The sequence below is a fragment of the Triticum urartu genome, chromosome 3A (assembly GCF_056163025.1).
Source record: "Triticum urartu cultivar PI428250 chromosome 3A, HENAU_Tu73, whole genome shotgun sequence".
Classification (NCBI taxonomy): domain Eukaryota; kingdom Viridiplantae; phylum Streptophyta; class Magnoliopsida; order Poales; family Poaceae; genus Triticum; species Triticum urartu.
In genome coordinates, this window is record NC_141875.1 from 52,950,439 (window position 1) to 52,966,743 (window position 16,305).

At 45.7% G+C, this 16,305-nt stretch overlaps 1 protein-coding gene across 1 annotated transcript; it reads left to right on the forward strand.

Annotated features, from left to right (window-relative positions):
- Positions 1–1,176: 1,176 nt before the first annotated feature.
- LOC147978463 (uncharacterized) lies at positions 1,177–15,223 on the forward strand. Its single transcript, XM_087514760.1, has 4 exons — positions 1,177–1,635; positions 12,652–12,970; positions 14,907–15,016; positions 15,098–15,223. Exons 1-4 carry the CDS (start codon positions 1,177–1,179, stop codon positions 15,221–15,223), a joined length of 1,014 nt encoding a protein of 337 aa, XP_087370886.1.
- The last annotated feature ends 1,082 nt before the right edge of the window (positions 15,224–16,305 follow it).

The window sequence follows — 16,305 nt, forward strand, 5'->3', positions numbered from 1 at the left end:
CTAATCTCTCTCGGGAGGGCATATCTGGAGTCCCTTCGGGGCTCTGGAGAGGGGAATCCGTCACCATCGTCATCATCAACCTTCCTCCACCACCAATTTCATGATGCTCACCGCCGTGCGTGAGTAATTCCATCGTAGGCTTGCTGGACGGTGATGGGTTGGATGATATTTATCATGTAATCGAGTTAGTTTTGTTAGGGTTTGATCCCAAGTATCCATTATGTTCTGAGATTGATGTTGCTATGACTTTGCTATGCTTAATGCTTGTCACTAGGGCCCGAGTGCCATGATTTCAAATCTGAACCTATTTTGTTTCCATGAATATATGGGAGTTCTTGATCCAATTTTTGCAAGTCAATAGTCACCTACTATGTGTTATGATCTAGTAACCCCGAAGTGACAATAATCGGGACCACTCCCGGTGATGACTATAGTTTGAGGAGTTCATGTATTCACTAAGTGTTAATGCTTTGATTTGGTACTCTATTAAAAGGAGGCCTTAATATCTCTTAGTTTCTAATAGGACCCCGCTGCCACGGGAGGGTAGGACAAAAGATGTCATGCAAGTTATTTTCCATAAGCATGTATGACTATATTCGGAATACATGCCTACATTATATTGATGAACTGGAGCTAGTTCTGTGTCACCCTATGTTATAACTGTTGCATGAGAAATTGCATCCGACATAATTATACATCACTGATCCATTGCCTACGAGATTTTCACATATTGATCTTTGCTTAGTTACTTTTCTGTTGCCACTATTACAATCACTACAAAACCAATATTGTTACCGTTACTTCCATATTACTTTGCTACTAAATACTTTGCTGCAGATATTAAGTCTTTCAGGTGCGGTTGAATTGACAACTCAACTATTAATACTTGAGAATATTCTTTGGCTCCCCTTGTGTCGAATCAATAAATTTGGGTTGAATAGTCTATCGAAAACTGTTGCGGTCTCCTATACTTGTGGGTTATCATCTGCTCTAAACATATTGTCAACAACCCTTCAAACATGGGGTAGAGAATCTTTTGGTTCGGTTAAAAAGGAAATAAAGAAGCTAGAAAAGAAATTAGCTTCTTTACGGAAAGACAATTTGGCTACTGGATATTCCAAAGAGGAAAAGGAAGTAGAAAAGAGACTATATGAGATGTTTGAAAGAGAAGAAATCATGGTGAAGCAACGATCAAGAATCGATTGGTTGCCTGAAGGTGATCAAAATACCTCGTTCTTCCACACTCGCGCCTCAGCACGAAGAAGAGCCAACAAAATTAAATTCTTAAGGAAAGCCGATGGATCACTATGCGAAGATCCTCAAGGCATCAGAAGGATGGTACATGATTTTTACTCCAATTTGTTGACCTCTGAACCCTGTGACTCCCTGGAATCAATTTTGAATGCTATTCCTTGCAAAGTAACTACAGAGATAAATGAAGAGTTGTGCAAGGGATATATTAATGAAGAAATCAAGACTTCCTTATTCCAGATGGGTCCAACCAAGGCTCTAGGGCCAGATGGTTTCCCAACACTTTTTTATCAGAAACATTGGGATATTGTGGGGGAAGATATATGTGCAGAAGTGAAAGGGTTTCTTCTGGGACGGGATATTCCTGAAGGCTTCTACGATTCGGTAATTGTCCTTATCCCAAAAGTTAATAATCCTGATGTGCTCTCTAACTTCCGACCTATAAGCTTATGTAATTTCATATACAAAATAGCTTCTAAAGTAATTGCTAATCGCCTCAAGATATTTTTGCCGGAAATTATTTCGGAGCAACAAAGCGCATTTGTGCCAGGCAGGCTTATTACAGATAATATTCTGGTGGCGTATGAATGTCTACACACAATTCGAAAACAGAAGGCTAAATACCCTTTCTTTGCCTTGAAAATAGACATGACAAAAGCTTATGACAGGGTAGAGTGGAATTACTGTTGGGGAATGTAGTAATTTCAAAAAAATTCCTACGCACATGCAAGATCATGGTGATGCACAGCAACGAGAGGGGAGAGTGTTGTCCACGTACCCTCATAGACCGAATGCGGAAGCGTTAGCACAATGCGGTTGATGTAGTCGTACGTCTTCACGATCCGACCGATCAAGTACCGAACGTACAGCACCTCCGAGTTCAGCACACATTCAGCCCGATGACGTCCCTCGAACTCCGATCCAGCCGAGTGTTGAGGGAGAGTTTCGTCAGCACGACGGCGTGGTGACGATGTTGATGTTCTACCGACGCAGGGCTTCGCCTAAGCACCGCTACAGTAATATCGAGGTGGACTATGGTGGAGGGGGGCACCGCACACGGCTAAAAGATCAAACAATCAAATGTTGTGTCTATGGGGTGCCCCCTTGCCCCTGTATATAAAGGAGCAAAGGGGGGGTGCGGCCGGCCAGGGAGGAGGCGCGCCAGGAGGAGTCATACTCCCACCTGGAGTAGGACTCCCCCCTTTCCTAGTTGGATTAGGACTTGGGAGGGGGAAGGAGTGGAGGAGAAGAAGGAGGGGGGGCGCCGCCCCCCTCTCCTTGTCCTATTCGGACTGGGGGGCGGAGGGGCGCGCGGCCCAGCCCTAGCCGCCTCTCCTCTCTTCCACATAGGCCCACTAAGGCCCATTAAGTGTTGGAAATATGCCCTAGAGGCAATAATAAAAGCATTATTATTATATTTCTTTGTTCATGATAATTGTCTTTATTCATGCTATAATTGTGTTATCCGGAAATCGTAATACATGTGTGAATAATAGACACCAACATGTCCCTAGTAAGCCTCTAGTTGACTAGCTCGTTGATCAACAGATAGTCATGGTTTCCTGACTATGGACATTGGATGTCATTGATAACGAGATCACATCATTAGGAGAATGATGTGATGGACAAGACCCAATCCTAAACATAGCATAAGATCGTATAGTTCGTTTGCTAGAGTTTTCCAATGTCAAATATCTTTTCCTTAGACCATGAGATCGTGTAACTCCCGGATACCGTAGGAGTGCTTTGGGTGTACCAAACGTCACAACGTAACTGGGTGACTATAAAGGTATACTACGGGTATCTCTGAAAGTGTCTGTTGGGTTGACATGGATCAAGACTGGGATTTGTCACTCCGTATGACGGAGAGGTATCACTGGGCCCACTCAGTAATGCATCATCATAATGAGCTCAAAGTGACCAAGTGTCTGGTCATGGGATCATGCATTACGGTACGAGTAAAGTGACTTGCCGGTAACGAGATTGAACGAGGTATTGGGATACCGACGATCGAATCTCGGGCAAGTAACATACCGATTGACAAAGGGAATTGTATACAGGGTTGCTTGAATCCTCGACATCGTGGTTCATCCGATGAGATCATCGAGGAGCATGTGGGAGCCAACATGGGTATCCAGATCCCGCTGTTGGTTATTGACCGGAGAGCGATCTCGGTCATGTCTACATGTCTCCCGAACCCGTAGGGTCTACACACTTAAGGTTCGGTGACGGTAGGGTTGTAGGGATATGTATATGCAGCAACCCGAATGTTGTTCGGAGTCCCGGATGAGATTCCGGACATCACGAGGAGTTCCGGAATGGTCCGGAGGTAAAGATTTATATATGGGAAGTCCTATTTCGGCCATCGGGACAAGTTTCGGGGTCATCGGTATTGTACCGGGACCACCGGAAGGGTCCCGGGGGTCCACCGGGTGGGGCTACCTGTCCCGGGGGGCCACATGGGTTGTAGGGGGTGCGCCTTGGCCTACATGGGCCAAGGGCACCAGCCCCAAGAGGCCCATGCGCCTAGGGTTTCAAGGAGGAAGAGTCCTAGGAGGGGAAGGCACCTCCTAGGTGCCTTGGGGAGGAGGGATTCCTCCCCTTGGCCGCACCACCCTAGGAGATTAGATCTCCTAGGGCCGGCGCCCCCCCCTTGGCCCTCCTATATATAGTGGGGAGATGGAGGACTTCTTACCTTGATCTTTGGTGCCTCCCTCTCCCTCTCCAACACCTCCTCCTCCTCCATAGTGCTTGGCGAAGCCCTGCCGGAGTGCTGCAGCTCCATCACCACCACGCCGTCGTGCTGCTACTGGAGCCATCTTCCTCAACCTCTCCTTCCCCCTTGCTGGATCAAGAAGAAGGAGACGTCGCTGCTCCGTATGTGTGTTGAACGCGGAGGTGCCGTCCGTTCGGTGCTAGGATCTTCGGTGATTCAAATCACGTCGAGTACGACTCCCTCATCCCCGTTCTTTGAACGCTTCCGCTCGCGATCTACAAGGTACGTAGATGCATCCAATCACTAGTTGCTAGATGAACTCATAGATGGATCTTGGTGAAACCGTAGGAATTTTTTTGTTTTCTGCAACGTTCCCCAACAATGGCATCATGAGCTAGGTCTATGCGTAGTTCTCTTGCACGAGTAGAACACAATTTGTTGTGGGCGTTGATGTTGTCAACTTTCTTGCCGCTACTAGTCTTATCTTGTTTCAACGCTATTGTGGGATGAAGCGGCCCGGACCAACCTTACACGTACGCTTACGTGAGACCGGTTCCACCAACTAACATGCACAAGTTGCATAAGGTGGCTGGCGGGTGTCTGTCTCTCCCACTTTAGTTGGAGCGGATTCGATGAAAAGGGTCCTTATGAAGGGTAAATAGAAGTTGACAAATCACGTTGTGGCTTTCATGTAGGTAAGAAAACGTTCTTGCTAGAACCCTACTTCAGCCACGTAAAACTTGCAACAACAATTAGAGGACGTCTAACTTGTTTTTGCAGCAAGTGCTTTGTGATATGATATGGCCAAAGTTGTGATGAATGATGAATGATATATATATGTGATGTATGAGATGTTCATGCTATTGTAATAGGAATCACGACTTGCATGTCGATGAGTATGACAACCGGCAGGAGCCATAGGAGTTGTCTTTATTTTTGTATGACCTGCGTGTCATTGAGAAACGCCATGTAAATTACTTTACTTTATTGCTAAACGCGTTAGCCATAGTAGTAGAAGTAATAGTTGGCGAGCAACTTCATGGAGACACGATGATGGAGATCGTGATGATGGAGATCATGGTGTCATGCCGGTGACAAGATGATCATGGAGCCCCAAGATGGAGATCAAAGGAGCTATGTGATATTGGCCATATCATGTTACTTTTATTATTTGATTGCATGTGATGTTAATCATATTTATGCATCTTGTTTGCTTAGAATGACGGTAGTAAATAAGATGATCCCTCATAATAATTTCAAGAAAGTGTTCCCCCTAACTGTGCACCGTTGCGACAGTTCGTTGTTTCGAAGCACCACATGATGATCGGGTGTGATAGATTCTAACGTTCACATACAACGGGTGTAAGACAGATTTACACATGCAAAACACTTAGGTTGACTTGACGAGCCTAGCATGTGTACAGACATGGCCTCGGAACACAGAAGACCGAAATGTCGAGCATGAGTCGTATAGAAGATACGATCAACATGAAGATGTTCACCGACGTTGACTAGTTCGTCTCACGTGATGATCGGACACGGCCTAGTTAACTCGGATCATGTTATACTTAGATGACAGGAGGGATGTCTATCTAAGTGGGAGTTCATTGAATAATTTGATTAGATGAACTTAATTATCATGAACTTAGTCTAAAATATTTACAATATGTCTTGTAGATCAAATGGCCAACGTAGTCCTCAACTTCAACGCGTTCCTAGAGAAAACCAAGCTAAAAGACGATGGCAGTAACTATACGGACTGGGTCCGGAACCTGAGGATCATCCTCATAGCTGCCAAGAAAGATTATGTCCTACAAGCACCGCTAGGTGACGCACCTGTTCTCCCTGCAGAACAAGACGTTATGAACGCTTGGCAGACACGTACCGATGACTACTCCCTCGTTCAGTGCGGCATGCTTTACAGCTTAGAGCCAGGGCTCCAAAAACGTTTTGAGAGACACGGAGCATATGAGATGTTCGAAGAGCTGAAAATGGTTTTCCAAGCTCATGCCCGGGTCGAGAGATATGAAGTCTCCGACAAATTCTTCAGCTGTAAGATGGAGGAAAATAGTTCTGTCAATGAGCACATACTCAAAATGTCTGGGTTGCATAACCGCTTGACTCAGCTGGGAGTTAATCTCCCGGATGACGCGGTCATTGACAGAATCCTTCAGTCGCTTCCACCGAGCTACAAGAGCTTTGTGATGAACTTCAATATGCAGGGGATGGAAAAGACCATTCCTGAAGTATTTGCTATGCCGAAATCAGCAGAGGTAGAAGTCAAGAAGGAACATCAAGTGTTGATGGTCAATAAAACCACTAAGTTCAAGAAGGGCAAGGGTAAAAAGAACTTCAAGAAGGACGGCAAGGGAGTTGCCGCGCCCGGCAAGCAAGCTGCCGGGAAGAAGCCAAAGAATGGACCCAAGCCCGAGACTGGGTGCTTTTATTGCAAGGAAAGTGGTCACTGGAAGCGGAACTGCCCCAAATACTTAGCAGACAAGAAGGCCGGCAAAACAAAAGGTATATGTGATATACATGTAATTGATGTGTACCTTACCAGTACTCGTAGTAGCTCCTGGGTATTTGATACCGGTGCAGTTGCTCACATTTGTAACTCGAAGCAAGAGCTGCGGAATAAGTGGAGACTAGCGAAGGACGAGGTGACGATGCGCGTCGGGAATGGTTCCAAAGTCGATGTGATCGCCGTCAGCACGCTACCTCTACATTTACCTACGGGATTAGTTTTGAACCTCAATAATTGTTATTTAGTGCCAAGTTTGAGCATGAACATTGTATCAGGATCTCGTTTAATACGAGATGGCTACTCATTTAAATCCGAGAATAATGGTTGTTCTATTTATATGAGAGATATGTTTTGTGGTCATGCTCCGATGGTGAATGGTTTATTCTTAATGAATCTCGAGCGTAATGCTACACATATTCATAGTGTGAGTACCAAAAGATGTAAGGTTGATAATGATAGTCCCACGTACTTGTGGCACTGCCGCCTTGGTCACATAGGTGTCAAACGCATGAAGAAGCTCCATGCTGATGGACTTTTAGAGTCTCTTGATTACGAATCATTTGACACGTGCGAACCATGCCTCATGGGCAAAATGACCAAGACTCTGTTCTCAGGAACAATGGAGCGAGCAACTAACTTATTGGAAATCATACATACTGATGTGTGCGGTCCAATGAGTGTTGAGGCTCGCGGTGGCTATCGTTATGTTCTCACCCTCACTGATGACTTGAGTAGATATGGGTATGTCTACTTAATGAAACACAAGTCTGAGACCTTTGAAAAGTTCAAGGAATTTCAGAGCGAGGTTGAGAATCAACGTGACAGGAAAATCAAGTTCCTGCGATCAGATCGTGGAGGAGAATACTTGAGTCACGAGTTTGGCACACACTTAAGAAAATGTGGAATAGTTTCACAACTCACACCGCCTGGAACACCTCAGCGTAATGGTGTGTCCGAACGTCGTAATCGCACTCTATTAGATATGGTACGATCTATGATGTCTCTTGCCGATTTACCATTATCTTTTTGGGGGTATGCTTTAGAGACTGCCGCATTCACTTTAAAAAGGGCTCCGTCGAAATCCGTTGAGACGACACCGTTTGAATTATGGTTTGGGAAGAAACCTAAGCTGTCGTTTCTAAAAGTTTGGGGATGCGATGCTTATGTCAGGAAACTTCAACCTGAAAAGCTCGAACCCAAGTCGGAAAAATGCGTCTTCATAGGATACCCTAAAGAAACTATTGGGTATACCTTCTACCTCAGATCCGAAGGCAAGATCTTTGTTGCCAAGAGTGGGTCCTTTCTAGAGAAAGAGTTTCTCTCGAAAGAAGTAAGTGGGAGGAAAGTAGAACTTGATGAAGTATTACCTCTTGAACCGGAAAATGGCACAACTCAAGAAAATGTTCCTGAGGTGCCTGCGCCGACTAGAGAGGAAGTTAATGATGATGATCAAGATACTTCTGATCAAGCTCCTACTGAAATTCGAAGGTCCACAAGGACACGTTCCGCACCAGAGTGGTACGGCAACCCTGTCTTGGAAATCATGTTGTTAGACAACGGTGAACCTTCGAACTATGAAGAAGCGACGCCCGGATTCCGACAAATGGCTAGAAGCCATGAAATCCGAGATAGGATCCATGTATGAAAACAAAGTATGGACTTTGACTGACTTGCCCGTTGAGCGGCGAGCCATAGAAAATAAATGGATCTTTAAGAAGAAGACAGACGCGGATGGTAATGTGACCATCTATAAAGCTCGCCTTGTCGCTAAGGGTTATCGGCAAGTTCAAGGGGTTGACTATGATGAGACTTTCTCACCGGTAGCGAAGCTGAAGTCCGTCCGAATCATGTTAGCGATTGCCGCATTCTATGATTATGAAATATGGCAAATGGACGTCAAAACGGCATTCCTTAATGGTTTCCTTAAGGAAGAATTGTATATGATGCAGCTGGAAGGTTTTGTCGATCCTAAGAATGCTGACAAGGTGTGCAAGCTCCAACGCTCGATTTATGGGCTGGTGCAAGCATCTCGGAGTTGGAACATTCGCTTTGATGAAATGATCAAAGCGTTTGGGTTTACACAGACTTATGGAGAAGCCTGTGTTTACAAGAAAGTGAGTGGGAGCTCTGTAGCATTTCTCATATTATATGTAGATGACATACTTTTGATGGGAAATGATATAGAATTCTTGGACAACATTAAGGCCTACTTGAATAAAAGTTTTTCAATGAAGGACCTTGGAGAAGATGCTTATATATTAGGCATCAAGATCTACAGAGATAGATCAAGACGCCTCATAGGTCTTTCACAAAGCACATACCTTGAGAAGATATTGAAGAAATTCAATATGGATCATTCTAAGAAGGGGTTCTTGCCTGTGTTACAAGGTGTGAAATTGAGCTCGGCTCAATGTCCGACCACGGCAGAAGATATAGAAGAGATGAGTGTCATCCCCTATGCCTCAGCCATAGGTTCTATTATGTATGCCATGCTGTGTACCAGACCTGATGTAAACCTTGCCGTAAGTTTGGTAGGAAGGTACCAAAGTAATCCCGGCAAGGAACACTGGACAGCAGTCAAGAATATCCTGAAGTACCTGAAAAGGACTAAGGAAATGTTTCTCGTTTATGGAGGTGACGAAGAGCTCGTCGTAAAGGGTTACGTCGACGCTAGCTTCGACACAGATCTGGATGACTCTAAGTCACAAACCGGATACGTGTATATTTTGAATGGTGGGGCAGTAAGCTGGTGCAGTTGCAAGCAGAGCGTTGTGGCGGGATCTACATGTGAAGCGGAGTACATGGCAGCCTCGGAGGCAGCGCATGAAGCAATTTGGGTGAAGGAGTTCATCACCGACCTAGGAGTCATACCCAATGCGTCGGGGCCGATCAAGCTCTTCTGTGACAACACTGGAGCTATTGCTCTTGCCAAGGAGCCCAGGTTTCACAAGAAGACAAGGCACATCAAGCGTCGCTTCAACTCCATTCGTGAAAATGTTCAAGATGGAGACATAGATATTTGTAAAGTACACACGGACCTGAATGTAGCAGATCCGTTGACTAAACCTCTCCCTAGAGCAAAACATGATCAACACCAGAATTCGATGGGTGTTCGATTCATCACAATGTAACTAGATTATTGACTCTAGTGCAAGTGGGAGACTGTTGGAAATATGCCCTAGAGGCAATAATAAAAGCATTATTATTATATTTATTTGTTCATGATAATTGTCTTTATTCATTCTATAATTGTGTTATCCGGAAATCGTAATACATGTGTGAATAATAGACACCAACATGTCCCTAGTAAGCCTCTAGTTGACTAGCTCGTTGATCAATAGATAGTCATGGTTTCCTGACTATGGACATTGGATGTCATTGATAACGAGATCACATCATTAGGAGAATGATGTGATGGACAAGACCCAATCCTAAACATAGCATAAGATCGTATAGTTCGTTTGCTAGAGTTTTCCAATGTCAAGTATCTTTTCCTTAGACCATGAGATCGTGTAACTCTCGGATACCGTAGGAGTGCTTTGGGTGTACCAAACGTCACAACGTAACTGGGTGACTATAAAGGTATACTACGGCTATCTCCGAAAGTGTCTGTTGGGTTGACATGGATCAAGACTGGGATTTGTCACTCCGTATGACGGAGAGGTATCACTGGGCCCACTCGGTAATGCATCATCATAATGAGCTCAAAGTGACCAAGTGTCTGGTCACGGGATCATGCATTACGGTACGAGTAAAGTGACTTGCCGGTAACGAGATTGAACGAGGTATTGGGATACCGACGATCGAATCTCGGGCAAGTAACATACCGATTGACAAAGGGAATTGTATACGGGGTTGCTTGAATCCTCGACATCGTGGTTCATCCGATGAGATCATCGAGGAGCATGTGGGAGCCAACATGGGTATCCAGATCCCGCTGTTGGTTATTGACCGGAGAGCGATCTCGGTCATGTCTACATGTCTCCCGAACCCGTAAGGTCTACACACTTAAGGTTCGGTGACAGTAGGGTTGTAGGGATATGTATATGCAGTAACCCGAATGTTGTTCGGAGTCCCGGATGAGATTTCGGACGTCACGAGGAGTTCCGGAATGGTCTGGAGGTAAAGATTTATATATGGGAAGTCCTGTTTCGGCCATCGAGACAAGTTTCGGGGTCATCGGTATTGTACCGGGACCACCGGAAGGGTCCCGGGGGTCCACCGGGTGGGGCCACCTGTCCCGGGGGGCCACATGGGCTGTAAGGGGTGCGCCTTGGCCTACATGGGCCAAGGGCACCAGCCCCAAGAGGCCCATGCGCCTAGGGTTTCAAGGAGGAAGAGTCCTAGGAGGGGAAGGCACCTCCTAGGTGCCTTGGGGAGGAGGGATTCCTCCCCTTGGCCGCACCACCCTAGGAGATTAGATCTCCTAGGGCCGGCGCCCCCCCCCTTGGCCCTCCTATATATAGTGGGGAGATGGAGGACTTCTTACCTTGATCTTTGGTGCCTCCCTCTCCCTCTCCAACACCTCCTCCTCCTCCATAGTGCTTGGCGAAGCCCTGCCAGAGTACTGCAGCTCCATCACCACCACGCCGTCGTGCTGCTGCTGGAGCCATCTTCCTCAACCTCTCCTTCCCCCTTGCTGGATCAAGAATAAGGAGACGTCGCTGCTCCGTATGTGTGTTGAACGCGGAGGTGCCGTCCGTTCGGTGCTAGGATCTTCGGTGATTCGAATCACGTCGAGTACGACTCCTTCATCCCCGTTCTTTGAACGCTTCCGCTCGCGATCTACAAGGTACGTAGATGCATCCAATCACTCGTTGCTAGATGAACTCATAGATGGATCTTGGTGAAACCGTAGGAATTTTTTTTTGTTTTCTGCAACGTTCCCCAACATTAAGTCCCCGGGGGGTTCCGGTAACCTCCCGGTACTCCGGTAAAATCCCGATTTCACCGGGAACACTTCCGATATCCAAACATAGGCTTCCAATATATCAATCTTGATGTCTCGACCATTTCGAGACTCCTCGTTATGTCCGGTATCACATTCGGGACTTCGAACATCCTTCGGTACATCAAAACATATAAACTCATAATATAATCGTCATCGAAACGTTAAGCGTGCGGACCCTATGGGTTCGAGAACTATGTAGACATGACTGAGACATGTCTCCGGTCAATAACTAGTAGTAGAACCTGGATGTTCATATTGGCTCCCACATATTCTACGAAGATCTTTATCGGTCAAACCACATAACAACATACGTTGTTCCCTTTGTCATCGGTATGTTACTTGCACGAGATTTGATTGTCGGTATCTCAGTACCTAGTTCAATCTCGTTACCGGCAAGTCTCTTTACTCATTCCGTAATACATCATCCCGCAACTAACTCATTAGTTGCAATGCTTGCAAGGCTTAAGTGATGTGCATTACCGAGAGGGCCCAGAGATACCTCTCCGACAATCGGAGTGACAAATCCTAATCTCAAAATATGCCAACCCAACAAGTACCTTCGGAGACACCTGTAGAGCACATTTATAATCACCCAGTTACGTTGTGACGTTTGGTAGCACACAAAGTGTTCCTCCGGTAAACGGGAGTTGCATAATCTCATAGTCATAGGAACATGTATAAGTCATGAAGAAAGCAATAGCAACATACTAAACGATCGGGTGCTAAGCTAACGGAATGGGTCATGTCAATCATATCATTCTCCTAATGATGTGACCCCGTTAATCAAATGACAACTCATGTCTATGGTTAGGAAACATAACCATCTTTGATCAACGAGCTAGTCAAGTAGAGGCATACTAGTGACAATCTGTTTGTCTATGTATTCACACATGTATTATGTTTCCGGTTAATACAATTCTAGCATGAATAATAAACATTTATCATGATATAAGGAAATAAATAATAACTTTATTATTGCCTCTAGGGCATATTTCCTTCAATTACCTCAAGGGAGTTTTATTGAAACTGGGATTTGATATCAATTGGGTGGAAATGGTTATGAGATGTGTGACTTCGGTTAGATATGTCGTTAAAGTAAATGGTGAACTAACCGGGTCTTTTTTGCCAAGTAGAGGCATTAGACAAGGGGACCCAATTAGTCCATACTTATTTTTGCTTTGCGTTGAAGGCCTTTCTTGCTTATTGCAGCAAAAAGAAGCATCTGGCCATCTAAAGGGCATTCGCAATGGAAGAAACGGACCCCCTATATCTCATTTATTGTTCGCTGATGATAGTGTTTTCTTCACCAAGGGTGAATATAGAAGCATCAATGCACTAAAATCTTCTCTACAAACATACTGTAACGGTTCAGGACAGAAGATAAACTTTCAAAAATCTTCTATTTTCTTTGGGCTACATTGTGATAAACAGATCAAGGAAGCTACAAAAAAGATTTTGGGGGTGCAGGACGAGACGCTACAAGCAACATACCTTGGCATGCCGACCTGGGTGGGACGATCCCCAACGAGTAATTTTAATTTCCTTACCGGTCGACTTTGGAAACGCCTAAATGGATGTAGTGATAGACCTCTGTCAAGGGCTGGTAAGGATGTTCTTTTGAAATCAGTGGCTCAGGCCATCCCAACCTATGTAAGGAGTTGCTTCCAGATTCCATTGACCATTTGTGATAAAATGAGGCAGCCCATATCTAACTTCTGGTGGGGTATTGAAGATGGAAAGAAAAAGTTGCATTGGAGATCATGGGACTGGTTATCATCACCAAAGTATATGGGTGGAATGGGCTTTCGGGACATGGCCACCTTTAATCAATCTATGCTTGGAAAACAATGTTGGAGGTTATTGACCGAGCCTAAATCGCTATGTGCACAAGTACTCAAGGGCCGATATTATCCGGATAGGGACTTCTGGACAGCTCAATGCCCAAGATCATCTTCATATGTTTGGCGCAGCATTATGCATGGCAAGAAATTGCTCCAAAGAGGCCTACTATGGAGAGTAGGAAACGGCAAGCACATCAACATTCTGAAGGATCATTGGATCCCAGGTATTATACCTGCCACTTTATCAGCCTACTCTCCCAATTTAGAGAATAAAGCAGTCAATTTTCTGATGTGTGAAAATGAGCCCAAGTGGAATGAAAATTTGATTAGAAACCTTTTCCCGGAAGAAATTTCTGGAAAGATTTTAATCATTCCCATTAGCACAATTGGTTGCAATGATTTTGCATCCTGGCCTCACTCCAAAAGTGGTGTTTACACTGTTAGATCAGCATATAATTTATTGAGATCCCATCAATTTTGGATTAATCGAAGCCTTCCAGGTGCAGGCTCATCATCTAAGCAAGATCACATGGAGAATGCTTGGAAGAAACTCTGGGCTATTCAGTGCCCAAACAAGATGAAGATTGTGCTGTGGAGAATAGCACACAACTGCCTACCTACAGGCTCGCAGCTCCAGGTCCGATCAATACCCACAAGGTACGATTGTTGTTTCTGCAACCGAGAGGAAAATATTGAGCATTGTTTGCTACAATGCCAATATGTGAAAGAAATCTGGAGAGAATTAAAAAAGGACTACGGAATCTGCCTAAAACTAAAAAAATTCATTCATATTAGGCAATGGCTGCTGGACTGGATAGCTGAAACGCCACCCTTCCACTCTACGATTCTGGTGGTGGCTATGTGGCATATTTGGGAGAACAGGAACAACTATCGTAATGGTGAGCCACTGCTAAATCCTCTTTGTGTCGTGGGGAAAATTAAGGCCTATATTGAATTTCATGAATTTATGTAATGTCAGCCCGCCAATCTCCTACAGACGTGAGACCTCGACATCAATTCAGAAATGGTCTCCGCCGCCGGAAGGTTGGTTGCTGATCAACGTCGACGCTGCAATTTTTGCCCAATCGGGAAGAGCTGGCTTTGGAATTGTGGTTCGAGATCATCTTGGAGCGCTTGTGGCAGCACATCAAGGTTTGTTTGATCATACCCAAAGTCCTGAAGTGGCTGAAGCTCTTGCTGTTCGTCAGGCCCTAGTACTTGCCAAAAATGCTGGATTTCAGAATGTTCAGGTAGCCTCTGATTGCCTGACATTGATCAACAAGCTGCAATTTACTGGGCTAGACAGATCCCCTGTTGGTGCCATTGTCCAGGATATTAAATTTGCCGCTACAAAGTTTTTATCTTGTGTTTTCTGTCATGTAAAACGTTGTTGTAATGAGGCAGCCCATGTCCTTGCAAGATCTGCAGGACATAATGCTGAGTCTAGCTGGTTTAATGTGCCTCTTGACGAGATCAGGGCCATTATATGCAATGAACAAATCATGAATGAATGAAAGGATGCTGCCCATTTAAAAAAAACTATGTTGGTTTATCTATGCTATGAAATATGTTGGTTGAAATATGAACTATGTTTTAGCGTACGTATGTGTATCTTTCAAACAGAGCGTTATATTTTAGCGTGCCTGCTGAAGCGGTACAGCGACACACTAAAATTTGCATCGGCTGGTGAAGCAACTGCTTATTCGGACGCAAAAACAGCTGTTGTACGCGCTGTAATTTTTTTAGCGCGCCGCGCCTGCGCGCGTCTGTTGAAGATGCTCTTATAGAATACAAGGTTCACCTCCTTGCAACAGCAAAGCCGCCACGCGATGCTGCTGCGCCTGAGGTTGTCCACCACCAGCGTGTGCTTCGCCATGGCTAACTGGTACAACTCACTCCCGTTGACTGCGAGTTGCGCCTCCAACGCCTCGGCCAAATAATCTTATCATTTCTGAAGAATTGTTTCGTTCTTGGTTTACAAGCAGCTAGCAGATGCAAGGAAGGATTAGCCGCATTTCCTTTTTTGTTACCGTTCACCATCCAATCCAAGGAGACGTAGAAGATGCACTAATGCAAGAACGAAACTCTTTTTTTTGCCATTCGCACATCAACCAAAGCATCAGCAAGTCATACAAACAACATCACCAACTGCCCCCGCGTCGTCCGCCTGGGCGACACGGGCGGCGAACGGATCCTATTTTCCCGACGACCCTCCTTTCGAGTCTCCGTCCCTCCTCGCCGCCGGGCTTGCCCGCACGGCCGATGGTGGCGGTGGGGCTGCATTCTGAAGCTGTTCGGCGGCCATTGGCGATGTACGGGAGACGGCTTGAACCAATGACGGCAATGGTGCAGGGGTGGCAGCCGTTCGTGGCAGGGCAGATGCAGCAGAGCGCCTTTTCAATCCCTGGCGGCATCGGCTTGCAGCAGGCGCCCACGCCATGGAGGAAAGTGAAGGGAGCCGGGACCGCTACCATTCCCTCGATCTGGAGAGCCCGCTCTCTAAGCCAGGGCTAGCGCCGCTCCCAAGGCGCCTCTTCGATGACCGGGTCTAAGTATTTCAATGTGTGTGTGACCTTCCTCCCTCGTCAAGCTGTCGAGATCGTGGAAAGTGGAGAAGATAACATAGGATGATTTTGATTGGGTGGTGCTTCCCAAGTACCCGGTCTCAGCTCCGAGGTGAAGATCCTAGGTCCGACCTTATTTGGTTATACCTGACAATGGCGGCATTTTTTGCGTCGTTACCTTCTTGACACTAGTAGAAAAAGGGCCTATTGTCCCGGTTTGTAAGGGCCTTTTGTCCCGGTTTCTGAACCGGGACTAAAGGGTCGGTACTAATGCCCTGTCCCTTTAGTCCCGATTCAATCCAGAACCGGGACAGATGGGCCTCCACGTGGCCTGTGCGCGGAGCCCAGATAGGAGGGCCTTTGGTCCCGGTTGGTGGCACCAATCGGGACCAATAGGCATCCACGCGTCAGCATTTCTGTGGCTGGAATTTTTGTTTTTTTTTGAAGGGGGGGGGGGG

Coding starts and splice junctions, on each gene's coding strand:
- LOC147978463 (XM_087514760.1), top strand. CDS start 1,177: ATGGTGAAGCAACGATCAAGAATCGATTGGTTGCCTGAAGGTGATCAA. Junction 1,636..12,651: donor CTGAAGGCTTCTACGATTCG/GTAATTGTCCTT, acceptor TGCTTATTGCAG/CAAAAAGAAGCATCTGGCCA. Junction 12,971..14,906: donor GGTGGGACGATCCCCAACGA/GTAATTTTAATT, acceptor TCTTTCAAACAG/AGCGTTATATTTTAGCGTGC.